Source organism: Mangifera indica, chromosome 4, assembly GCF_011075055.1.
Source record: "Mangifera indica cultivar Alphonso chromosome 4, CATAS_Mindica_2.1, whole genome shotgun sequence".
Lineage (NCBI taxonomy): Eukaryota > Viridiplantae > Streptophyta > Magnoliopsida > Sapindales > Anacardiaceae > Mangifera > Mangifera indica.
Window position 1 is genome coordinate 10556292 of NC_058140.1, and position 27689 is coordinate 10583980.

Consider the following 27689-nt stretch of genomic DNA (forward strand, 5'->3'; position numbering starts at 1 on the left):
TCTCACATATCAAAGTTGTCTGTTGATAGTTTGGTATAACATATGGGTGCACGTTGTAGACGTGTTCATCAGACTGGCCTACCAAAAGGATTTCATATGGATGGTTGCTTTAATGTCTATAAAATATATCTTTTTAATGAATAGAGGTACATGTGATCTTTAGACTTGAGATCATCAGACTGTCTTATATAAAGATTGGTATGGTTTGACACCAATCCAATATAGTATAGTTAGAGGATTGTTAGAAATGTTATGATTGACTATATTGAGATCTATACAAAGACTATAGTAGATCAATAGAGGATTCGCCACTCCTGAACATGAGAGTTGATATCTCAGTTAGGGTCTTCTAATGAATTGCAATAACCAATTAAATTTATAAGCATAGTGAGATAGAGTTGATGCTCAATTCGATATTTCTTCAGTTGCTGATAGAAGTTAGTCTATATAACTCGAGGATCCCTAAAAGAGACACTTCATCTATAAATTAGCCTCAAAGAGATATCAGATGACGAAAGGATCGAATTGTATGAGCAATCGTATAACTAATATGTTAAGAAGTTATATGCTGACACTTCACTGATCAGGTGGCCATGATGTCTTACTTGAAGCCATTCTTAGTTTGGGTCTAGACAAATGTTAGACTAGGAGTTTGACATAAATCCGGTCACTACTGACTTAATGAAGAACTTATGGGTGACAAACAAAAAGGAGTTGATCAAACTTTGAAGGTATAGGATTTTCTAAGATAAATCTGAGTCAGATTTGATTTGGATCATAGATTGAAGGTTTTGAGCCTTAGAAAGATCTTTAGTCTTAAAAGCATATTTTATAATACTTAGAAACTAAAGTAAAATAATCTTCAATGGTTAGGGTTATATGTGAGAAAGTACAAGGTTGGATAGGGCTAGTACATAATTTTATGTGTGCAATGGGTTAAAAAAAAAAAGTAAAATAAATATAACATATATATATATAACCCATATGATGGCCCTTACAAGTGCCTATGTATATATATGCATGTTAGGTGTAAAGTTTTCTCATGGTTTTTATTTTAGAGAAAAGTGAGTGGCGCATATTTATTACTTTCTCACGGAAACAAAAACAAAGAAGCGCACAATCTATGTGTGCTTAACAAAAATAATAAAACCCTTGCCACACCTTGTGAATTCTTTGGTGTTGCTGTGACTATTTATAAGAATTTCATAAATCATACTCATGATTCTAGTAGATCTTTTAGCATAGTTTCAACCTCTAATTTGGTTCATGTTTTGTATGGATACTAAGGTTCAGACTTACACTTAATTCTAGGAGTGACTGTATAATCTATCTCAATCAATGAAAGTCAAAAGAACTATCTTTATACATGTATTTTCTATAAACATCCTATGAGTATTAATAACATATTTGTGAATTAATTATCCTACAAGAGTAATCCAAAGGAGGTTTTTGCAATATATTTGTTCATTAATTAAAAATTTTAATTGTTATTCCGGTGCCCGAAGACCGCAAATTCCTTGCAAGGACAAACTTGTAACCTTAGAAGTTTTTTGTAATTTTCCCTCACAGGGGTTATAGAACTTGTTTGGGAGGCATGAGATCTCTTGTTAGCTATTTTGTGAAGGAACTGATACCTTGTATGCATTGTTGAGGTGGTATTGTCAAGTCGTTATATGAACACTATATTGCTCCATTAAAATTAGTTATTTGTGCTATTCCTTCTAGTGGTGTGAGGAGTTCCCCCTTGTCACAGGGATAGACTGATCTTTCATGAGTGGTGGAGGTGGTGAGCTATGACTAAGACTTTCATCGCTAACATAATTGATGGTAGTCATAAATCGAGTAACTCTTCTTTTTTGAGATGCCATTAAATTGACTATTACATTAATGGTAGGTAGAGAGGTTGTGCTGGAAGAGCAAAAAGCTTATGTTGGAAGACTCTCCTAGCACCAATTTTTTTGTACAAAAATATGCATAAACAAGAAGTTGATCGATTTAGGGAAAGTTGGTTGTAAGAATATAAAACAATGTAATATGTAAGCAGTCATAGAACAATTCTTACATTGTTTAGTAGGAAAATTATAGATCCTATGTCCATAGCATTACTATTGAGTTTATAGAGTAAGATTACAAGATATAAAAGGTACTGAATGCTTGTAATTAATTTTTGTTTTTTATCAATCAATCCCCTTTCCTTTACTATTTGCACTTTAACTGTTGTTACTGATTTTTAAGAGGTTTATTTCTTAACAATAGGATATACTGATTTAATGTTGAGTTATTATTGAGATTACAATGTGAGTAATTTGTATATCTCACTTTGAAGTTTCCAAAAAATGAGTTGTTCTTCTCAAGGCCTGGTCCTATAACCTATGTCATATTTATGAGTTGACTTTGAAGAGAAATTTTGACCTTATAACACATATGCGTGCGCACACACACACACACATATATAGAGAGAGGGAGAGAGGTTAATAAAAATATTGGAGAAAACATACAATGTTAATGTTGTGATGAAATTCTGCATCAATCGTAGGCATGCATGCATTATCCATTTGTTTATTGACGTAGAACAATAATAGATGTACACAATTCTGATACATAATTTGAGTACATAAATAATATGTTATTATATGATTGAGTGTTATTTTTTTAAATTTAAAATCATTCAATAATATAATAATATATTATTGTATATAAAAAATATATACACATAATTTTATTGATTGACATATTTGTTTTCTTATGATTTTATTAAACCTCATATTTATGTTTTTCTTTTTTTTTTTAAATCCTTTTAAAAAATATCACACAACTTTTTGATTAAATATAATTCACATCAGAAATCAATACAACTAAAGTTCAAAGATTTCTCAACTTTCTTAATTGTGGAGAACTTAATTTTATAGTATTTGAGTATTTGATTATATATCAAGCAAAATTAAATTAATTACACTATTCCCCTTAAACATATGTTGGCATAAAATTTGCTCTCTCAAGAAAGCTCAAAAATATTATAAACAAGGAGAGTGTACAATATGGTGAATATTAAGCACTACAAGAAAAAAGTTCGAATGAGACCTCAGACAAACATATAGTATTTGTTCAGTCCCCGTAAATTTACAAATATCAGTTGCCTTAAGCCTTCAACGGAACTTCAAAAAAGACAATATTATATATTAACCTTGCAATGAGCTAATTAACTATATACTTCAATTTCAGGACCATGAAGAGCCATTACTCAACCGAGAAATCAGACTGATAAACACATCTTCAGCACAAGGAATGGTGAGACCCTGCATTTTATGATCAAAACCAAACTCTTCTTCAGCTTCACTCAACAAGGCCTGAAATAGAGGATGCTTCAAGAAGGTTACTGGCACCACAAAACGTTTGGTTTTTTCTTCTTGCTTTCCCACATAAACTGCGAAATGGCCTTTTGGGACATCTAACAAACTTGGGTCTTGGTCTGAAAATTGCTGCAGCTGCTTAGATGATGAAGATCGTCTTCGAATAATTTGCTTAGCATGATGAACCATCTCAGTCATTCGAATCCCCATTTCTAGATATATTCTTATAGTATTTGTTACAAAAATGTATTTGAAATTGGCAATTCTGAAATGGATTTATATAGGAGGAGATAAACTATGAAGCTTGCAACATGTAGGTTGTACTATATATTAAATAAGAAATTGGAGTGTGTGCAACGACTCTCTGAACCACCCACAAGGGCAATTTGGACATAGGTGGTCCAATGAAAATCCAAAAAACTAAATTATATAATAATATATTAGTATATTTAGCAAATCCAAATCCGCCCACTGTTTTTCACATCCGTAAAGGACATCTCTGAGCATGTTCTTGATGTCAGTTTTTTGCATGTATTGATCAATGAGTGGTTAGTTGCTCTAGATCCGAGAAATCATTAAGACTTTTAGGTCTCTACTTAAATTTTTATCATGATATGATAGCATTAAGCGCATGCGCATGGACTACCAGTTATATTAGTGCCAGTTTTTTGTTCTTTCTTGCGCCCATACTTCTTGCAAAACAATTAAATTAAAACATCGCATTACCGGCAGGTGACGCTTGCTTTCTTTCATACCCATCTTCTTCTTATTCTTTAACATTAAACTTAAAACACACCAAACACAAATTTTATATATTCTCTCTTCTCTTAATGTAAAATAAACTTAAATCCACTCTAAAATTAAATAAATAAAAAAAATTTGTTTAAAAAATTGCTAGTTTCAATTACTTCAACATCATAATATTTGAAACAAATATTGATTGTTAATCCTCACTACTATATTATATTTTAAATCCAACCATTAATGTTATAGAATAAAACGCTTACCACCCATCTTGCCACCACAAAAATAATTTTAAAAAATAAATTATTGTATTCATATAAAATCATCTTTCATTTGAACTTCATTCATAGTCACATACTCATAGGCAACTATTTTTTTTTTTCTTTCCATTTCTTGAGTTTTAGGAGCACTTGATGAGAAATGTTGTTATGTTAAAAACATTTGAAACATTTGAGCACTAGACATTTGTTATAGTTTTTCATTCTATGTCTAATACTAAAATTCCTTAAATCAGTAAAAGAGCCTTTTTTTATATAATTTGAGGTAGATTTCCATGCCTCCATGGGATATTTATACTCTCTCTAGAGTACCTGAAAAGAAAAATTTTGAAAGTTTCGAAATGAATACATTGAAATAAAAAAAAAGAAAAATAGTGAAAAACACAATATTAATGGATAACCTGTGAGTCGATCTATACCCACAGAGTCTGATATAAGTTTTAAAAATAATACTCATATAAATTGATCCGTTTTCAACCAACATGCATTTTTACCCACACAAGTTTTTACCAAATCCACCGACCCTTTACCAAGTCTATTGCTAACAAGTTGTTTCTTCAAATTAGGTCTATTCCTAGCAAGTTGTTTATTCAAATTAATGAGTTAATAATAGTATTTCTTACCCGCCCTCCAATAGTACTTACGCCAAAGAATTGGGATATTGTAATTTCTTTTTTCTTCAATTGGGGTTGTGCATTGATAATTTACTTGAAAATGGTTTAATTTTCTCAATCCACGAAGTTCTCGAGGTACAAAGGAGACCATCTATGGCCATATTAGTGATGTTTCCCGCCACCAGATTTTCACCCAGGCAATGTATTGTCCCATCTCCCTTATTTGTGGAATACAATTTGAGAAGTCCAACTCAAGTAATTATTAAATTAGATTGAAAATAGGGGTGTGAATATTTAACACGTACTAGTATATTTATTTCAATAAAAAAAAATGAATAATTGTTTTATTATCAAACACATAATCAGTTATAGTCAATTTGATTATTTTTGTACTTCTTAAGGCTCTTTGAATTAAGAGTCTTCTAAAAATTAATCAGTATCTTTTCAATACATTGAATATTGTAAGTAATAACGAATCAAAATCAATTAAAGTCTTGTCCCTATTGAATGTTGAGAATGTTCTCACATGAAAAACCTCTCCTTAACATATGCTTCATTATTTTATAAACAAAAACTTCAGACACCATGTGAAGCATTTAAAGTATTTTAGGGTTGAGAAATTGAGTGAATTACATTTTCCTACTCAAGGTTTTGCCTAAAAATACATTTTTACCCAAATTCTAACCCCATTAATGGAAAACAATCCTAACACTTGAACGAAAAACTAAATTACTATATTACCTCTATATTGCCCCTATTATACTCTCTCTTAAGCCATTCCTCTTTCTTCTTCTCTTTCCTCCTTTTTCTTATTCTTCCCCTTCCTCCTTTTCCTCCGACACCTTCTCTTTCTTCTACAATTTTGTTGTCTCTTTTCATACATTGAATTTCACCATTCTCTATTGATAGTCTTCTTCCTCTTGACTTTGGCCACCACCATTACACACCTCACACCATTCTCTCTCCCACCCTTCTTTTAGGAACTTGCATGGAAATTTACCACTATTATGCCCATGTATAGCCTTTGAAGCACTGACCTTCATCATCTTCTAAAGACCAAGCATCTCGCTCATCTTAGCCTAATCTCTTAAACACCAAACTAGGTTCTCTTTACTCTACCAATTTTTAATGAGGATTTGGACATAATAGTTAGAGACTTTGATAGTGTAGTAACTTGAGTAAATATTGGCCTTGGAAGACAACCATCGTCGCTAATTTTCCCCTCTCTCAACAACTTATCTTCTTGTATGCTCTATCAAGAATGGAGTCTGATGTTTTTGTTTTTTGAAAGCTAAATTTACTAGCCTTTAATTTAGGAAGATTGAAATATGGAAAACTAAATTTATTAGGAATATATTTGGAAAAGTTGATAACCATATATATATAGGTGTTAATGTGCCTCCTTTTAAAAAAAGTAGTAGATGTGCGTAACACTCTTGAAAAACCTAATGCAATAAAAATCCTAGTGCGGTTATGGACATAGGCAAAAGTCAAGTCAAACCACGTAAAATCTCTCTTGTTTTGTGTGATTGTTTGTAATATTTTATTTCTTTTCTCTTGATTCAATCCTTAAAAACTGGTATCAGAGTTTGGTTCCAATGAGGAATAATGGGAGCGATAGAGGAAGGAAAGGTTAAGATTGGCAAGTTTGATGGCAAAGATATGCAAATTGAAGATTATCTGTATCAGAAGAAATTACATGAACCCTTGTTTGGGAAGAAACTAAAAACCATGAAACAAAAGGATTGAGATCTCTTAGATTGCCAAGCACTTGATGTGATTAGATTAACTTTGACATGAAACGTCACATTTAATATTGATAATGAAAAAATTGTCAAACATGTATGAAAAGTCATCCGCTTCGAACATGGTATATTTGATGGTAGGTTGTTCAATTTGAACATGGATGAAGGTGCATCCGTTGCAAATTACATCAATGAATTGAATATTAGTTAGCTGAATTTGGTGAAGATTACCTTCAATAATGAAATCAAGGCATTGGTTTTGCTATCATCCTTGCCAGATAGTTGGTCTACAATAGTGACTACATTGAGTAGCTCATTAGGTAATTCAAAATTAAAATTAAATGATATCCAAAACTTGATTCTTAGCATGGACGTTTGCTGAAGGGAGTCAATATAATCCTCAAGGTTTGCTTTGAATACAAAACGCAGAAGTTGAAGCAATCATTATGGTCAAAACCATGGTAATGGTAGATCGAAGTTGAGAGGCAGAGGAAAATCTAAAAATCGCAAGGAAGTCATCTATTGGAATTGTGATAAAAAGGTTCACTTTAAAAATCAATGCAATGCTCCAAAGAAAAAGAAGAATCAAACTCAAGATGATGAATCAACAAATGTAATTGAAGAAATTACAACTGATGCATTGATTTGTGATATGAATAGTTCTTTTGAGTCTTGGATTTTGGACTTAGGTGCTTCACTCCACTCCATGCAAGGAATTGTTACATAATTATGTTGTAGAGAAGTTTGGAAACGTTTATCTTGCAGACGATGAACCTTTGGATATTATGGGGAAGGGTGCAGTTCCCATAAAGACTATTCGGGGATGTAGTGGAAATTGCAAGATGTTAGGCATGTTCCTAGACGTTACTTAGATAGGTATACAATAACATTCGAAGGTGGGTCATGGAAAATAACCAAGGGAAACTTGGTTGTTGCACAAGGCAGTAAGGTGGGAACATTGTACATGAGTGAAAAAGGTATGGAGTTGTTTATTGTGGTGTTGATTTGATCTTGTGGCACTGAACACTCAAGCACATGAGTGAAATTGTTAGCTTCAAAGGTAAGTTACCAAATTTGAAGTCTGTTGATGTCGACTTGTGTGAAGACCGTGTTTATAGTAAGCAAAAAAATGGTTACCTTCTCATAGACAAAAAACACATCAAAAGGTGAAAAGCTTGAATTGGTGCATTCAGATATATGAGGACCAGCCTCAGTGAAATCTCTCGGTGGCTTGAGCTATTATGTCACCTTCATTGATGATTCAATTAGAAAGGTTTGGGTTTATTTTCTCAAAAATAAATCTTTTTTGTTTACTACATTTAAAAGGTAGAAAGCTAAAATAGAAAACCAAATTGGTTTAAAGATCAAGTGTTTGAAGTTAGACAATGAAAGGGAATATGATAGCCAAGAATTCAAGAATCTCAATTCAAAAAATGGGATCAAGAGGATCAAGACAGTTTCAGGAACATCAAAGCAAAATGATGCCACTGAACAGATGAATAAAACCTTGAATAAGAGAGCTAGGACCATGAGAATACACTTTAGGCTACCAAAGCAATTTTGGGTAGATATAATTAACACAACAACCTACCTCATCAATTGAGGTCCTTCAGTTCCATTAAGGTTCCAAATAGTAAAGGAGGTATAGATTAGAAAGAAGGTAAATCATTCACATTTGAGAATTTTTTGGTGTGTTTCATATGTGCATGTTGATTCAAATGATAAAGATAAACTTGATTCTAAAGCTAGAATGTGTTTTTTCATTAGCTTTAGATCTGATGATTTCGATTATCGATTTTGAGATAATCAACATAAAAGATCATAAGACATAGAGATGTTACCTTTAATGAAAATGTGATGTTTAAGGACTGGTTCGACATAAAATCAAAGTGTATAAAGGAACAAATAAAGGAACGTGATAACATTGAGCTAGAGGGAATTTCAGAAAATGATGTGGTTAGAAAAGTGCAAGCTAGTCATGAAAATGGAAGTGTAGAAGCAAAACCAATTACTTTTGAGTCTTCATTGAGAAGATCAAATAGAGTGATTAGACCTCCACAATGGTATTCTCCTTCTTTACATTATTTACTTTTGATTGATGTTAGCTCATAATATGCGTATATTCCAATGGTATTATTCTAGTATTCCTCTGAGAATTTCACCGTAACAAAGAATGTTTGTGCATGTATGGTTCCAATGATCACGATATTATTCTGATGATATTGGTGGTGATTTTCAAATCAAGTGGTTGGGAACCAAAATATTTTGATGAGGCAATGTAGGTGAAAGATTTAGTTAAGTATGAGTTAGCCATGAAAAATGAGATGAACTCCCTTAACAAACAATAAAAATGGACACTAACTGAGTTGCTAGAGGGGAAAACAACCTTGCAGAACAAGTGCGTTTACAATGTCAAAGATAAGCATGATGACAACATGAGATACAAAGCTAGATTAATAGTTATGGGCTTTCAACAAAATATGGGGATTGACTACAATGAGATATTCTATTTTATAGTTAAGTTGACTACTATCAGCTGGTGCTGAGTATTGTAGCTGTAGAAAATCTATACTTAGACTAGTTAAATGTGAAAACTACATTCTTATATGGTGACCTTAAGGAAGACATTTACATGGCATAACAAGAAGGGTTTCAAGTTCTGGGAAGGAAAATCTAGTGTGTAAATTGAAGAAAAACTTATATGGATTAAAATAGGCTTTAGGCAATGGTACAAGAAGTTTGATTGGTTCATGTGGACAATGGATTTAATAGATGCAAGATGGATCACTATTGTTACTTCAAGAAATTTGATGATTGTTATATCATATTGTTGTTATATGTTAATGATATGCTGGTTGTTGGGTCTAATGTGAAGGAGATCAACTAGTTGAAGCAACAATTGGCAAAAACATTTGAGATGAAAGACTTGGATCCAACTAAGTAGAGACTTGGAAAGAAAATATCTAAAGATAAATTAGAGGGACTTTTGAAATTGTCTCAACAAAAGTACATAGAAAAGTTGTTAAGTAGGTTTAGTCTTCACGATCTGAAGATAAAAATTACTTCTATGGGAAGCCACTTTCTTCTCTCCAAGGAGTAATTACCAAAGATAGATAAGGAGAGAAAATACATGGCTAGAGTATCATGTACTTTAATAGTTGGAAGCTTGATATATGCTATGGTGTGTAGAAGGTTAGACATAACTCATGTAGTGGAAGTTCTCAACAAGTGTATATTAGATCCAGGAAAGAGCATTAGAAAATGTCAAGTGGATTTTTATATACTTAAAAGGCACATCAAATATGACACTTTGTTTTAAGAAGAATGATGCCACTTTATAAGGTTTATTAGATATACATTTGGGTGAAGACTTAGACAATCGAAAGAGTATGATAGGTTATGTCTTCACTTTGGGTGGTACTATTATTAGTTGGATGTTTAGACTTTAGAAAAGTGTTGCTCTCTCAACCACAAAAGTCAAATCTATGGCTATTTCGAAATCTAGTAAGGAAATAATGTGGTTAAAAAAACTTTCTAAAAGAGTTGGGCTAGACACACGACAACAATGTACTTTGTAGTGACAATCAAAACGTCATTCATCTTACAAAAAATTTAGCATTCTATGCATGATATCAAAACATTTTCAGTTGAGATATCACCACATTTATGGGTTGATAAATAATGAAGTATTGTAGTTAAAGAAATTCTTAGATCAAAGAACCCAGCATACATGATTACCAAAGTTGTCACTGTTGATAAACTGAGGTTGTCCATTGCCTCGGTTGGCCTCCAAGGCTAGTGACGAGAAAACGCCAGGCTAGGTGACCATTGTTTTAATGGGCAACAAAGGTACAGGGTTTCATTAGTGGACATGTTAAAAATCAACCTCTAAGTGGGAGATTGTCAAGAATGGAGTATGAGGTTTTTGTTTTTGGAAAGCTGAATTTATTAGCAATATATTTGGAAAAGTTGACAACTATCCATACACATACATATATAATAAAAATCCTAGTGTGGTCATAGATGTAGACAAAAGTGAGTCAAACCATGTAAAATCTCTCTTGTTTTGTGTGATTGTTTGTGGCATTTTATTTTGTTTTCTTCTTGATTTAATCCATAACATTCTCCTTGGCCAATATCAAAATCAATTATATGAAATTTGTTGCTCGTTGGTTGGTTTAGTGTTTCTTAACTCGTGAATTCAATATTGAACACATATATTCTATTAGTCTCTACTAAACACATGTATTCCATTATTCTCTGAATTACCCCTTGAATTGGAAGTCTGACTCAACTGAGTTAAGATCTTCAAAGCAACATCGTTTTGGTCTTCAAAAATTGTTGGTACAATTTCCATTATGATATGTTTTGAACAACTTGAAAGAGAGTTATTAAAACCATTTTCTCTAAACAGGATTAGAATTTCGATGAGAAAGTGTGATTTATGACTTCATTGGATGGAAATGTTTTTGGGACAAACCTTGGGTAGAGAAATATAATTACTCATTAATTTACCGAAGTAGGTTTTGTTAGTTTTTACAAAATTTATTAAAGTGAATTACATTTTCCCACCAAGGTTTGTCTCAAAAACATTTCCCAATGCCTTGATGGTATAAATCATGGCTTTCCATTCAAATCCTAAATCCATTAATGGGAAATCTATAGTAATAGGACAACGTTGTAATGTTCATTTCTTGAAATTTGAAACATAAAATTAATCCCTTTAACATTCTACATTTCTACTACAACACCATTGCCACCCCACATCCACATCTTTGTCACCACCACACCCACGATTTTGCCACCAACACCACCAAACTCTAAATCCAATTCTGAAAATCACATTCATTATAAATACAATTAGCGTTTTGATTATTATATCACCTTTGTGAACAACAATAATCACAACACAATACAAAATCGAGCTCAAGCGCAAGATCCAGAGAAAAAGATGTTGAATCGTCTATAGGAGCTTGAGAAGCAATTGTTAGACGATAATGCTGAAGAAGAAAGCGATGTAGTTTCTGTGATAACCAAAACTAATAGTGAGTGCTCTGAGATTACACAAAATCTCATGAGTTCGAAAGCCATATCTCCGATTTTTCCTACATCATCGATATCTTTTGCTCCTCCAACTTCATTGTTTTCATTGTCTTCATTGGTGGCTTCTTTGTTTCAAGTCAGTTAAAATGTACTATAATGGAAGCTGCGTCAACGATTTTAGAGGGATAAAATGACGGATTTGTGGAGATCTTAACTTGGTTGAGTTAGGCTTCCAATTCGAAAGGCAATTCAAAGCAAAGATTAATGGAGTACATGTGTTTATTAGAGATTGATGGAATACATACGCCAAGAAAAGTAAAATAATATATTATTTTTTTCCTATTATTCTAGATTTTTATTTGATGGAGTTAGAATTTGGGTGAGAAAACATGATTTATGTCATCAAATGGTGGAAAATGTTTGTGAGCCAAACCTTGGGTTGGAATATGTAATTCACTCTCATATTAGTTAGGGTTCAAAATTAAGAAGAATCATCTAGACAAAGAATAGCAGCACATTAAGATAACTGCCAAACCTAGCTACAACTCATGCTTGTATATATACATATGCCTAACTAAAATATTTACATATTCATAGTTTCACAGTGATACTGAAATTTGATATGCATTTGAGAGCCAGCAAGGAAACAAAAATCAATACTTTTGTTTTGCTTATTTCCTTAACACATTAGATCTCAAAGATCACATGGACATATTGCCCCTAAATTTCAGTGTACGGCCGCTTGTTTTCAGAGCTATATATCTAGCTGATGATCTACCGACAAACCTTACCTAGAAATCAATATAGAGAACAAATGCCTCTGTGACATGAAAATGAAAGATGGATTCAAAGAACAAGTGGATCTTAATCGGTTTATTTAATTTTCAAAATAAATATTTGATATGTTGTAAGATATAGATAAGGAAATTAATAAGCTCATGAATGAGCAAAACCATGTGAGCCTGCAAGAAAGAGGGGCCTTTTAAAATACCCAGTTGCCACTCTGCTCACCACATAAACTCATTTGCCTTAATTTTATTCACTTTATAAATACCTTAATGCAAAAACTGTAGGCCTTAACTCCAAGCTCCAAGTTCTTAGATCAAACTGAAGGATCCATTTATTTGAAGACTACAAATCTAAGATGGGTATTCCTTTGCAATCATTGATTCTAAATGCAAATCAAATTCTGAGAAGCAGACTAGTCTGAGTAGAAATCAACCAGATGTTTTAAAAGGCCACATTGCAGTTTATGTTGGAGAGTTGCAAATGAAGAGATTTGTGGTTTCAATATCTAGTTAGAAATTTCCTTAACGGATAGTTATATTAATTATAATTTTATTTTAATAAAACTGAATAATTAAATAGTTCAACAACAGTTCATATATTAGCTTAATAGATAAATAAATGTAAACTTATTATACTTACAAGTTGTAATCTTGGTGGAAAATATTTGTATGACCCTTAATATTTATTGAATCTTTCCTACTATATATTAAGTAGGTTTCTCCCTGAAACTTATATAATATAATTTTACTTATTAAAAATAATCATTTAGGAAGATTTTAGAAACAGAAAACTTGTCATTTCAATGTAGTTAATTTTGGGAACTATGCAAATTCAATTGTATGATGTTCTAGATTTTTTATAATCCTAAAATTTTTAATTCAATATTTTATAATCTATGTGTAAGACTTGCAAGATTAGGATTGAATGTTTCAATTCCGTTCATATATATAGAATTTTACATATTTGACTTGAATCACCCTTTATTCCTTGATGGGTTACACCGGGCAGAGGAAGAGTTTGGTTTCAATCATTCAATGGGTGGTCTCACAATTCCATGCAAAGAATTCCTTGATCTCACTTCTCGGTTATGTTATACTTCATGAAGTGATGAAGAACAAGTTAAAGTCCACCAAAATTTTGACATATATATTTGTGTGTGTGTGTGTATTCCCTTTTTGTTAGTAACTATAGCTAGATTAGAAGATTGAGTTTTACTATAAATTTGTATAAATTTTCTCACATGCATGTAGGTAGAGAAAGATCAATTCTCTTTCTCCGATCACTCTAAAAATCAATGGAAATGAAGTTCTTTCTTCACTTTGTCCTGGTTCTTTATCTAAATTACGTAAGTAGTTATTCAACTTGTTGATGGACTATTTTCTACTTTATATGTTTGTCTCGGACAAAAGATATTCAATTCGACCAACGTTTCTCAATTTTAAGAAGTGGAACAAACTTTGAAGAATAAACTTTGAAACAAGAAACATTGTAAAAATAAACTTTGAAGATTTAACATCACTGCAAAAACTGGTGAGTTTGATTCTACAAATAATTCGTTGAAGAACTCAAATATAGTCCTACAGAAACCTGATTAAAATATTTTGTAAAAATTACTACATTGATATATACGGTGATATATAATCTGCAGAGAAATATATTCTGCTAATTATAAATCTCAAAATAATATACATAATCCAGCTGGAAATTTTTGGGCGTATATTTCAGGTAACTTCTGTTACTTGTATAAGAATATTTTTCTCGTATAAAAAATATTTACAGATCGAAATTTGCAAAATTTTACGTGAAAATATTAGTTAGGAGACTGTTCAGCTGTGAAATGAATGTCAGACTACGTTATATATAAAAGTGGTGGAGACTCAAATAAAGAATAAAAAAAGTCTCACATCTAATAAACTTAACTAAAATGAGTGGTATATAAGTGTTGTAAATTAGATTTTAACGCAAGTCAATTGGTTTTGTGTAATATGAGTTTTAATCTTCACATTTATAAGCCTAATATATATTTCCAATATGGTATCAGAGCATAACCCAAACAGCAGGTTTAACAGTCTAAGTGTTCCTGGATATAAGTGACAATGCATCCAGCCAAAAATCGGCTGAGCTGAAAGGCAGACCTAACAACCTAAGTGCTTGCACTTAAGCGGGAGTGTTGGAGACTCAAATAAAGAATAAAGAGAGTCCCACATCTAATAAACAACCAATTAGGTTGTGTTAAGGTCCAATCCACAACACTTATATACCACTCATTTTACCTAAGTTTATTAGATGTAGGACTCTTCTTTATTTGAGTCTTCAACACCCCTGCTTAAGTGTAAACACCTAGACTGTTAGATCTGTTTTTCGGCTCAACCGATATTTGGCTGGGTGCGTTGTCACTTGTATCTAGGAACATTTAGGTTGTTAAACCCGTCGTTTGACTTGTGCTCTGATACCATGTCAGAAATATAAATTGGGCTTACAAGTGTGAAGATTGAAACCCATGTTACACAAAACCAATTGGCTTATTTAATATGAGCTTCAATCTTCACACTTATAAGCCCAATTTATATTTTCGACATGGTATCAGAGCACGAGCCAAACGGCGGGTTTGACAGTCTAAGTGTTTTTGAATACAAGTGACAATGCACCCAGCCAAAAACTGGCTGAGCCAAACGGTCTAGGTGCTTGCACTTAAGCGGGGTGTTAGAAACTCAAATAAAGAAGAGCCCCACATCTAATAAACTTAAGTAAAATGAGTGGTATAAGTGTTGTGAATTGGACCTTAACACAAGTTAATTGGTTTTGTGTAATATGAGTTTTAATCTTTACACTTGTAACCCTAATATATATTTCCGACAAAAAGGGTAAAGCTATGTCCGCTGATGGAAAGGATGAATGAGGTTCAGCGCTAAATCCAGAACTCAGATTGCGATGAGATTGGACATGTGGTCATGATGTTACACCAATTGACCCAATTACACTATCTAAATATAGAGATCAGCTTTATTCTTTTTTAGACTGTAATGACAAGAATACTTGCACTGTGAGGTCAAAATCTACAATATTCTATCTTTCAGGGCTGGAAATAGTGGGTCCAAGGCTGGCATTTTCATCTTCTAGGCCGCACTTGTCTACCCAGATAAGCATCACATGTATTTGTTCTTAGGCAGCATAAAGTGTGCGGCAGATGGTTTTGAGGCTTCAAGTTGATTAAGTTTTTATAGACTATGCCTGATTTTCAAAGCCATAAAAAAAAGGGACATCTGTAGGTGCCATAAATTAGCGCATAAATAAGAGACAAGGAGAAAGAGAAAAAAAAAAAAATCATGATGAGCTGTCTTAGCTAAGCCATGTGCACTTTCTGAGTTGCCAAACTGCCGAATTATGCTGCCAGCCGCCACACATCTACATGGCTTTAACTGGAAAAGTATGGCACTCCATTCTTTCACAGCCATATAAATACACCACTAGATAAGCCTTCAAGCTCCAGCGTCTTTGGTCTTCAATCTTCAATCTAAAAAATCAACCAAATTCAACTTCATTTGAGTTTTGGTTATGGGTATTCGTTTACCAGAGATGATGCGTAAAACTTAATAAAAATCAAAGTGATGTGCCAAAAGGGCATGTTGCAGTTTATGTTGGAGAGCTTCAAAAGAAGCGTTTTGTGGTTCCAATATCTTACTTGAACCACCCTTCAGTTGTAGACTTAGACGAGCAGAGGAAGAATTTGGGGTGGCCTAACAATTCCATGCAAAGAAGATGTTTTTATTGAAGTCACTCCTAGATTGATCGCCTTGTGAAACAAGAAATTAATAGTAACTTTTGGCAGGATTTTTTCCTTCTTAATTTTGTCCTCCTGGTGGAGTTGGAAAGTTTGTACTTACATAATTTTTTCATTTCTGTATTTTCCTAAAACTCAGTGTAGGCTGAGAGATAAAATATTAGCTCTCCCGGGAAACATCTTTGACAAATAATTGTAAGTTCTTACTTACCAAATTTTATGAATCTTAATCTTTAAACTTCCCCTTTTTTCTTCTTTGACGGGAAATTTATTCGAATCAGATTATTTTTCAAAGTCGAATTAATTAAATCAAATAGGTAAAATCTTGGATCTAGTAACTGATTTTACAATCACTACAATATGTAATTCAAAAGTTTGATCTTGATATATCGACTTCTAAACTTTTGGTTTGTTAAGTAGTAGGTGAAGATTGTAAACTGCAAGTTTCTTATCTTAGGGCCAAACCCTAGCATAGTCCTAAACATCGAATAATCAAGCAATATAACAAACAAAACTGACTGTCCATGTAGCTAATTGACCTTAACAAGAAATTTTCAAGACTTTTTATATACAAAGTCAAAGAAAACACTTAACAGAACCAGTAAAAAGTACAGATTGTGAAGCCCACTAGCTATGTTTTACACTTCCACTGTAGGATCATTTTGAAATTGCATAGTTATATTACACTTCAACTGTTTTACATTTAACAGTTGAGGTAATTTCCATGAAAAGAGTTACGATTGTTTGATGGATAGTAATCATTTTGAGATTGCATAGTTATATCAGTTGCTGCTTTATCCTGGTATTGGTCATGTTTAAACATAGGATTACTAAATTTTTTATTCACACGGTGACAATAATTGTCTGGACTGGTAAATATTATTTGGACTCTGATATATATCATGTCACTTAAAATGATACTAGAAGATTGAAAAATTGATTAAATAGTTTGTGGATTCCTAACCTATAAAAACACATTTTGTTTTGCAAAACTTAAAAAAGAAACTTCAAAATATTATGACATCATATATAATATTATTTTTACTGCCATGATTTTAAAAACTCTAACTAAATATCACTTAGTAATTACAAAGAATAGATGTCATACATTAAAATTTCACAGGGAGTGAATCCATGTTGTGAGTCTTTTTAACTAAAAATTTTGAGGTAAACCTAATATACAAAAGTGGGTGAGTCAACTTGACAAGTAAAACTTATTCTACGTGACAAGTAAAAACAGACATGATATATAACTTCTTAATAAAACATTACATTTTATAGGCTTTTTTTTTCATATTCATTAATTATAAGAAAAAACAATATTCCTCATGTTTCATAGAATAATTTTTAAGAATTCACTCATATAATAAAAAACATAAATTTCATACTTGCATTTGTCGCATAGTATCACCTAAGGTTAGATTCGAAACGAGTTCGAAATGAGTCAATCGTACAGAACCAAACTTGAGCCTGATTTGGAATATGTTAGAGAATATGAATCCAAGCTCAAACCCGAGCAATGGAGGCACTTGGTTCATTCGGCTTGCAAGCCAAGCATGGCTCGCCTGCCGTTTGAAAATTTCCTAAAAGATAAGAGTGCACAAACAATAGTCAAAGTAAAAGTGTTGAACCCTAAAATTTCTATTACACTTTCTCACTTCTCCACCTCCTCTTACGTTTGTCTTCGACATTTCGATTCTTTAGTTTTAGACTTTCAGTTGGTTTTCTGCGGCCCGCCTCCTCTGCATTTCTGTTGGCTCTTCGCAGCTCTCCTTATCTCGCAGAAGTGTTTGACTCTCCAACATTTCTCCAGCAAGCTTTCACGTTTGGCTGGCGACGACTCAGAGGAGGAAAATTCGATTGTTCTTTGCTTCGGTAACGACAAGTAATCTCTCCAGCGAAATCAACAGAGCACGAAAATTTTGAAAAGTGAAATAGTTAAAAATAGCATGATAATTTAACTTCTTTGACACTATTTTTGTGAGGAACTTTGATTTATGTTTTCAAATAGTGAAAAAGTGTTTTTCCGCCAAACCTTAGGTAGGAAAAATGTAACTTACTCTTTGTCTTTTTAAGAATCATCTTAAATCCTTGATCAAAATATTTCATAACAATTATTTTCAACAGTCTAAATCATGTGAAGTTTCAAAGTGAAGAACATGCGCAGTCTTACTTTTCATAGATTGGACAACATTAAATATTTTCTCCACATGAGAAATTAATGGTCAAAATCAAATTTAATTAATTCAAATCGATTCTGCTATGTTACTGCACTATCTTCATTGATCAACATAATTCAAACATACAATTGTGTTGAGTGTTGGTTAAAAACTGGACCTAGTATTCAGGTTTGAATAATTTGCACGATATAAGATAATAATTAGTTTTTGGTTTATTTTTAAATAGAGGTGAACAAAAGTTCAAATATCCTATTATAAAGGTTAAGAAAAAAATATACTCAACCTAGTATCCATCATTTGGTTTTAGAGTTGGTTCCCTGATCGGTTGGGTTCTTTAAAGTGGTAGATTTAGAAAACGACATCGTTTTCTAACTTCATAATATGTTGGAATTGCACCCAAATTTAAAGTCTACTGTGCACATCCATTCTTGTAATTATGAAATATGTCTAATAAAAATATAATTTATAAAATGTAGGTATACTTGGAAAAAAGTGTTGAAAATAAGTTAAAGCCGTACCACATTGAAACTTTAGAGTCGTAATGGATTTGCCATTACAATTGGTTGAATATTCCAAAAATTAAGAAGTTTATCTTAAATAGACGGTCATTGTATAAGAATTATGTACACGTTAAGTAATTTGTTATACAGATTTTGAGGCTCAAACTTTGCTCCAACGCAATTTGAAATTTGATTTTGAATTTAAATCTATTCGAATTTGACTTATTTACGAAAACGACTTGAACCTTAATTGAGATTGGTTTTTTTCGAGTTCAAACATAACTCATTCAATCCAAGTTGCAATTCAAGCTCAAGCCACTCGAATCAAATTTATCCTATGCATACATTCTAATACTAATAAATTGAGGCTCAAACTTGGCATGTTTTGTAAAATCAAGGCTCAAACTTATTTTGAAAGCGGTTTGATTTTGACTTTGAATTTGATTTAAATTAAGTTTAAACCTGAATGTTCGAATCCATTGGAACTCAATTCATTTATAAAAGTAAGTTCAATCCTTAGTTTGAACTCAAACTTAACTCATTCAATCCCAGCTATGATATGAGTTCAAGTACTTCGGATCAATTCCAACACGTTGCATGCATTCTAACGATAGTAAAAAAATTTTATTATAAATTTAATCAGAGATGGGACCAAGAATTAGACTGTTTCACATGTTATTTAAACTAACCAAGGATTTGAAATTAATGAAAAGTTTAGTTTAAGAGAATCAAACATGAAACTTTCATATTAATAGCACATGTTTACGATAATAATTAAGGAATTTAAACATGATTCTCTAACATTAATCACAGATGTTAATGATCGAGAAGTAGATAAATTATATAGGACCAAAAATACTAAAAGTAATAAGATTTTTTAAGAAATGGTGGATTTAATCCAAACTAAATTTAGAACAAATTTGAGCTTGAATCAAAGCTATAAGACTTAACTCAAATTCAAACTCATTTGAATTATTGTATAGTATGAATGGAAGGTTACTAAGGAAATGTATTCTATTGCATAGAGAAACAATATTGTCAATGGAAAAAACAGCATCACAAGATAAACAAACAAAATAATTTAGAGTTGAGTTATCAAACTGAAGTTCAATTCAAGAACAATTTATTCGAGACCAACTCAGATCCAATCCACCCATAATCTCATATGTTTCACCTCACTAACCATGCAACGACTGCATGCTTTCCCTCTAATTGACCATTCAAAGGTCTTCAGTCAACACAAAAACCCACAAAAGCACAGAAAATACTCGCTTTTTTCTTAATGAGCTGAGATCAGCCCGACCGAACTATACATCTGTACTCCCACCCACTCATCAAGCTTTTTCGCCTATAAATTCCCCAAACCTCATTCATGTTTACATTAAACTTAAACACAAGACACAATCCCCACCAAAACTCACCAAAAATCTTTCATTTTTCCGAAATTTTAGAGCTTTTTTGATTATGAATTCACGAAACTTAAGCACCCTTTTGATCTTTTTTATGGTGTCAGTGGCCTTATTGAGCCATGTTGGTGTCGAGGCGACAAGGGTTTTGCAGGAGGATTCTGCAAGTGCGAATCACTTGGTGACTCGTTCTTCTGTCTACGAGAAGGCAAAGTTCAGCATGGGGTGCTGGCTTCAGCGACTAGCGTCGGGTCCCAGCCCCAGAGGCAAAGGCCATTAGCCGTCGATGCAGTTGCAGAGATAAATAGAAAATTTAAATGAAATTAATCTTCATTTGTTTTATTGATTTTTTACTACAATTTCTGCTATAGGATAGTGTATTATACGAAGGGGAAATATATATATATATTTTTTACAGTAGCAGCTATTTGTTCTTAGTCGGGTTGCAACAATTACGTTAATGAAATTAATAAACCTATTTTTTAATAATATATTATATACAAACAAATATTAGTTTGAGTAAATACAAATTGATTTATCATTATATAATATAATGGGAGAATAATTATTACACACCCGAATTATGTTAAATTGATAAGTTATCACTTAAAAAAATGGATATTATCTCATATTCCATCAACAATCGAACATTAGTTTCTATGATTTATTATAAGTTTTCACGCATCATAAATTCACAAAAATTGCACACACTCAAACTCAAATACACATGTATAAGATAAATTTAAAAAAGAAAAAAAACCAAATGAAACAAAGTTTAATTTCCTTTCAACACTCTTACAAAAGCAGGATATCAACATTGTCAGGAATTTAGACTCTTGAGAGAACGACTTCTATTATCTGATTTTAATAAATTTTATAATTATCCTACAATTATGAAATTTTAATATAATATAAAATATATAGAATAAAACCTCTGAAAATTTTGAAAATATAATTAAATTTAATTTCTAATCCAAAACGTGTGACAAAGTCAAAATATAACACCATCCAAAATTCAGAATCATTTCTGAACAGTCCTTGTTATAAAATTTTGATATAACTTAGAACAGTCCCTACCTATTCTACCATTTTTAATCATTTCTGTACTTATTAAAAATTCATAAATTTTTTATATGATTTAATAAAACTATATATAAGCCTTTAGGAAAATCTTTGAATAGAAATTAATTCAATTTTATCTTCGAAAAAACTCAACGAAGTTCTAATATGCGCAATAACAATTCTATCCTTAATTCTATTCTAAAGCAATTTAGAACCTCATGAGACAAGTTCTTAAATTTACTCAGATTCTAAGCTCTTATTGTATTGAGAATACACTTTCACCTGCCCTCTTCAATTGCAAAAATAGTGGAAAAATTTAGAGTATTGTAATTAGGACAGAAACTCTTGAAATTAATAAAAATGTCAATTTATAGGTTCCTTCTTAAGGTTTATAATGTGGTGAATATTAATTTTCACACAATTTTTTTCTTTTTTTTTTTGGGTATAGGATAGGAAAAAAAAGCGGAATGTCTTACGTCAACTTTCTAAGTTGCAAGGGTAAGTGGTTTATGGCATCAGAATCAAGCATGAACGACGGACACAATATTTTAAAGGCCAAAGGACTTATTCCCACTCAAGTTTTAAAGCGTCCTCAAAATTTTACTTACAGGGTTTCAAAAACCTAAATACACACCCACAAACTATTAAACTTAATCAAAACTTTTAATTATAGAGGTAAAATCACCATTTTACCATACAATTTTAAAATCCTAAAAATTTATATTATTTTCTCCTCATAATTTGAAAAACTAACAATTTTTCTGCTACTCAAAAGTTTGAAAAATTCACTTTTTCCTTTAAGTTTTTTTCTTCATTCTCTAGTGACTGAAATTTGTAGTTGTGGTCAATCAACTACCCTAATATCTTCTTCTTTAGTTGTTGACCTTTCCACCAGAGCAGGTTTATTGGACGAAGACGAATCGTCTTTGTTCAACTAAAGAGACAAAGAGACTCTTCATCTTTTCATTGGACAAAGATGGTTCGTTTTTGTCTGACGAAGATGGTTCATCTTCTTCCAACAAATTTGCTCTGGTGGGAAGGTTGACGATTGAAGAAGAAGATGCTGGGGTGATAGCAAATTCCTATCGTCAAATAATGAAGAAAAAATCTTAGGGAAAAAGTGAAAATTTCAAACTTTGGGATAGAAGAAAACTTGTTAGTTTTCTAAACTTTGGGGAGAATGATATAAATTTGTAGGGTTTTAGGGTTTAGTAGTAAAATAACAATTTTACTTCTTATAACTAACAATTTTGGTTAAGGTTAGCCACCATAGGTGGATATTTGGATTTTGAAACCTCGTGGGTGGGGCTTTGGGAACGTATCAAAACTTGGATGGAAATAAGTCCTTTGGCCTATTTTAAAATTTAAATATTATAAACTAAACACACAATTTGGCCACAAACCTACAAGATCCGTTTATAGGAATCACTATGCAATCATGTTAATGTATGTGATAAAACCATAGATATGGGGCTTATAGAAACCTTATTCACATATGTAGCTCCTTCGTCTTTATCAAAGGCGATAATATATGAAAAAACACTTCCGTTTCAGGGGTAAGAAGGCACCAAGAAGTTCACATAAGGCATGAGGCGATGGAGGCAATGGAATGGCTCAAAGATTTGTTAGAATATCTTGGCAAACGGAATGAATGTAAAAATATATAAAAATTGCAAAAAAAAAAAATATCTCAAAAGGGTTGAAAAAATGATTCATTTATATAGAACACAATGAACAATTATTCATAAGGCATACAACATAGTTCATATGAATTATATCATATCGCAATATCATATAAAATTCATGATTATCCAAGTTTCTAGATATATAATAAAATCATTGGATAAGATCAATTCCTGATAATAAATTACTATTCACACACCATGCATGGTCATACATATGACTTGAAACTTATCCAATTTTCAATTAATCTTTATCCAAATTGGATAAAGTCAACTATTTAATATCTCATTCCAACCCATCAAATTCTGAATTATTACTTTTTGGCCCTTCAAGTAGACATAGTTATACTTAAGTCTAATTATTTTATAGAATTTGAAATTGTGATTTTAGATAGTAGCCACAATTCACTTAGTACAACTCAAGGTCTCTAAAACTAAGATCTACCTCCTTTGTATGTAATCTGTAGACTCTTTATCATATTGGTAGTGAATGGATTCATATCAAATGTATAGTCCACTAGTCATTTGAATATAGATCAAAATTAGTCTCTAATAAAGCATCAGGACCATCCAACCAATAAAATGTCAGCAATTGACTTTTATCTATTAAAAATATAATTACCGTACAATTTGATTTTTCCATCATATGATATTTCTTTGAGGTTGAGACATAAAATTAGTGCCAAATTCAGAGCATCTCAACATGCATTTATTGACATCTATATCAATGATCATATAGTATTGAATTCAGTAACAACTCAATCTTATTGTAAACACATATTTAAGTAGTTGTTGAAGTCCATTAGTAGTCCTACCAAAGATATTAGCTCTTATACTTTGGAGGGATAAATCATTTACTAATCTACCATAGTCTTCATATATCATTGAAGATGATCAATCATCAATATTCTAGCAATTTTTTTCTCAAGGACTATATTAAGTTAGTATCAAACCATAATGATTTTTGTATAAATTGGTCTAATTAGCTCAAGAAAAATGATCACATATAGCATCGTTTATTATAAAATATGTTATATAGATACTTGGGTAATCATTCATGTGAAATCCTCTCTGTAAGTCAATTTGGTGAACATGTCTACATGGTAATGAGTAATTCTAAACCTCTCTAGGGTGATTACATGATTTTATTCTATAATATATATATGTGGATGTATAATAAGCCTATAAACGGATCTTAGGATATGTTTTAGCTGAATGTATATTTGTTTGTATAAAACATTAAAATTATTATTCTGTCGTTATTTTATATTCAACACGGAGTGGAAATGGTAAGGGTAGACATGACAATGGGTTGGGTCTGGTCAGTTCCAGCTCGATCCATCGGGCTTATGGGCCAGGCTAGGCCTTAAATGGGCTAGCCCATTTAAACAATTTTTAAAGAATTTTTAATTTAAATTTTTAAATACAAATTATTTTTCAATTATTAAAATCAAGAATAATACTTTGAATATTTTATTTATAATCTCTCATTTGTGGTAAAAAAAATATTGTAGTTATATGACGAAAAATATTATAAGTTTATAATATAGTACAAATAAATTGATTTACATATTGTATAAATTACAAACATAAATAAAATATATATACTATACCATTTATCTACTCATCTTTAACATTCAAATCTTTGAATTTTTTTAACATTAGATTCATTTGTAATGATAAAATTGAAATAAAAATAAAATTATAAACACAAAGAATTATTATTTTCGAATTCAGATAATTTTTAAAGGAGAGTTAATGAGAAAAAATGATATTGAAATTGATGAAGAGTTGGATTGGTTTATATGAAGAAAAATTAATTAATTAATTAATTAAAAAAAAAGTGTTAAAAGGCTTCTGCCAAAAAGGCAGAAAGCCTTGGCAGCCCTTCTGCCCTCTGATTTTTTTTTTTTAAATTTTTATTTATTTAAATAGTAAAGGATTAGGTTGGACTGGTTTATGAGTTTAATATTAAAACTCATGGCCCAACCTAAAAGGCTCATAGGTTAGACCCAACACATTACAATATCGGGTTGGACTTTAAATTTGTGCTTCGAGCCGAGACTTTATTTGACCCAACCCAATTGATATGTCTAGGTAAGGGTTAATTTTGGAAATTCATAGTAGTTACCGTCCATTCACCAAGTGTGAGTGTGTTTTGAGTGGAAGAGAATGGTTATGAAATTCAAATGACCAGATACACTGTTTATTAGTTGAAGAATTTAACAGATATATCTTTCTTCTTCTTTTTTTTTTAATATCATTCTGGTACTCCGTTACAATTTTAAAAAATTTTAAAATATACAAGAGTACAAACATTTCAAGTAGAGGTGTCGTTTCATTTTATAATAAAATTGTTATTGACTATAATTTTTATTTTATTTAAAATATAATTTTAAAAATGTCAGATTATATTATCAAGTTTAATATATTTTTTCATAAATTAATCAACTCAAAACGGTTTCAGTCGTGGCGCTTCGTGCCACCCCACCAAATACTAAACGGTTTCTCTTGTCACCCAAATTTAACCATCTGGCTTTATGATTATGTCTGCTTATTATTGCCTGCAGGTTGAGGAAAACAAAAAAATGATGGGATCTTTTCTTTCAAGAACTTTGCTGTATGTATTACTTTCATAGCAAACTGCTTCTGAGATACTTCTAATTATATGAGAAAACTAAGTTAAATATTGTTATGGCATGCTTTACACAGAATGGTTTTTGGATATGCATACCCGGCTTACGAGTGTTTCAAATCAGCAGAGAACAACACACCAGAGATTGACCAACTCCTGTTTTGGTGTCAGTACTGGTAAGGGTTTTTTCATTCTTTATTAATTAAAACGTGATTATAGGCAAATTTACAATTGTTGATGAATCTTCAGGATTTTGGTGGCTATGTTCACAGTTTGTGAGAGAGTTGGCGATGCCTTCATTTCCTGGTACATATAATCTATTCTACTTTGTATCTAGTGACGGTTTCAAAACTCTAGAAAGAAAAATTGTTATTTTTTAAATTTTATGTGAGAAAAATTATTATATTTTTAAACTGAAAAGGAAAATGTAATAAAATTTAAGTTTTTAAAATTTTTTTATTAAATAACGATTTTATTTTTAATATTAACTGAATTTTTTAATAGAATTTTATTTATAAGTGTGAGTTTAAGATTTTGAAAATTGGAGGATATGATTTTGAGATTACAGTTAACATTGGGTGGGACAAGTCTTTCGGCCTTTTATTTTCTTTATTAATTTCATGATGGGGTTTCTCGATTTGCTGCTAGGTTACCAATGTACGATGAAGCTAAGTTGGCATTCATTATATACCTTTGGTACCCAAAAACAAAAGTATGCATAAATCATCCTGTTATTATTTAATTATTAAAAAAATGTATAATTATACGAGATGTCATTAACTTGTGATTTTCTTCAGGGAACTAGTTATGTTTTTAATTTCTTATTGCGACCTTATGTCTCAGAACATGAGACAGAAATTGATCGTAAGTTGTTAGAGGTGAACGTTAGGGCCAAAGAGATGGGTCTTCTCCTGTGGCAAGAAGCTGCTAGTTATGGGCACACTAAGTTTAGTGATATTTTGCACTACTTTTCTTCTGAGTCAGCATTACAGCCTCAGGCTCAGGTAATGGGTTCATTGTTGGTAATTATCAAGTATCTGTAAGTGAGAACGCCTTGCTAATATTTTAGAGCAAACAATTAATTCAGCAACAGCAACATAATGATGGGAGCGATGGCGCCAAAGAACTGCGGCCTGAACAATATCAGTTGGGTTCATCCAGTGAAGCAGTAGAAGCAGGAAACTTGCCAATGTCAACATCTCAAGTAAGCTCCAAAACTAGTCAATCTGCCAGACAAGTTACATGTTTGGAAACAAAAACAGTGGCAATTGAACCAGCGTCTTCCTTAGATTATGAAAATATAAATTCAAAGGCCATTTCTAAGGAAGCTACCCCGCGGACACGGAACAAATGGAGGATATTTCGGGCTGCATCCAACAGATAAACACACTTAGTCTTTTCTATCTTATACAATTGATGAATTCAATTCTTATACGAATGTTCCATGACTTTGAGCTTAAGGAAAGTAAATTGTTTGTCCAGATGGAACCAAACACAAAAGTTTTTATTGGACAGATCGCTATTGATTAACGAGTAATTCATTTTCTTTCCTGAATATGACCAACTCTCTTCACACCATTTTACACACAAGCCCAGTTGCTTTTACCATTGTCCTATCTAATGGTCGGTTCCTCATTTATTATATGGAATAAAATATAAATGGGAAGATAGATTGAGTGTGGCGTGGAATCACCACCACCAGATAAAAAACCAAGAGATGAAGAAGACAATTCAATAACACCCAGCTATCAATCGGTAGATGGTTGCCACGTACACTAAAAAACTTCAATGCTACGCCTTCCCAACCGAGAATTGCAGAAGCGAAGCAGTACACTCATCTCTTTTTAATTTTTGGTAAAAGTCTCACACCGCCCCATTTG

The 27689-nt window shown here is 31.8% G+C and overlaps 2 protein-coding genes and 1 pseudogene across 2 annotated transcripts; 2 read left to right on the forward strand and 1 right to left on the reverse strand.

Annotated features, from left to right (window-relative positions):
• Positions 1 to 2950: 2950 nt before the first annotated feature.
• Positions 2951 to 3703, reverse strand: LOC123214735 (auxin-responsive protein SAUR15-like). Its single transcript, XM_044634699.1, has one exon. It carries the CDS (start codon positions 3558 to 3560, stop codon positions 3219 to 3221), a length of 342 nt encoding a protein of 113 aa, XP_044490634.1. The 5' UTR covers positions 3561 to 3703; the 3' UTR covers positions 2951 to 3218.
• A 9215-nt stretch (positions 3704 to 12918) lies between these two features.
• Positions 12919 to 13666, forward strand: LOC123214269 (annotated as a pseudogene).
• Positions 13667 to 25762: 12096 nt separating this feature from the next.
• LOC123212694 (putative HVA22-like protein g) lies at positions 25763 to 27309 on the forward strand. The gene is made up of 6 exons (XM_044631826.1): positions 25763 to 25794; positions 25887 to 25985; positions 26059 to 26115; positions 26458 to 26521; positions 26607 to 26813; positions 26897 to 27309. Exons 1-6 carry the CDS (start codon positions 25763 to 25765, stop codon positions 27191 to 27193), a joined length of 756 nt encoding a protein of 251 aa, XP_044487761.1. The 3' UTR covers positions 27194 to 27309.
• Positions 27310 to 27689: the final 380 nt, after the last annotated feature.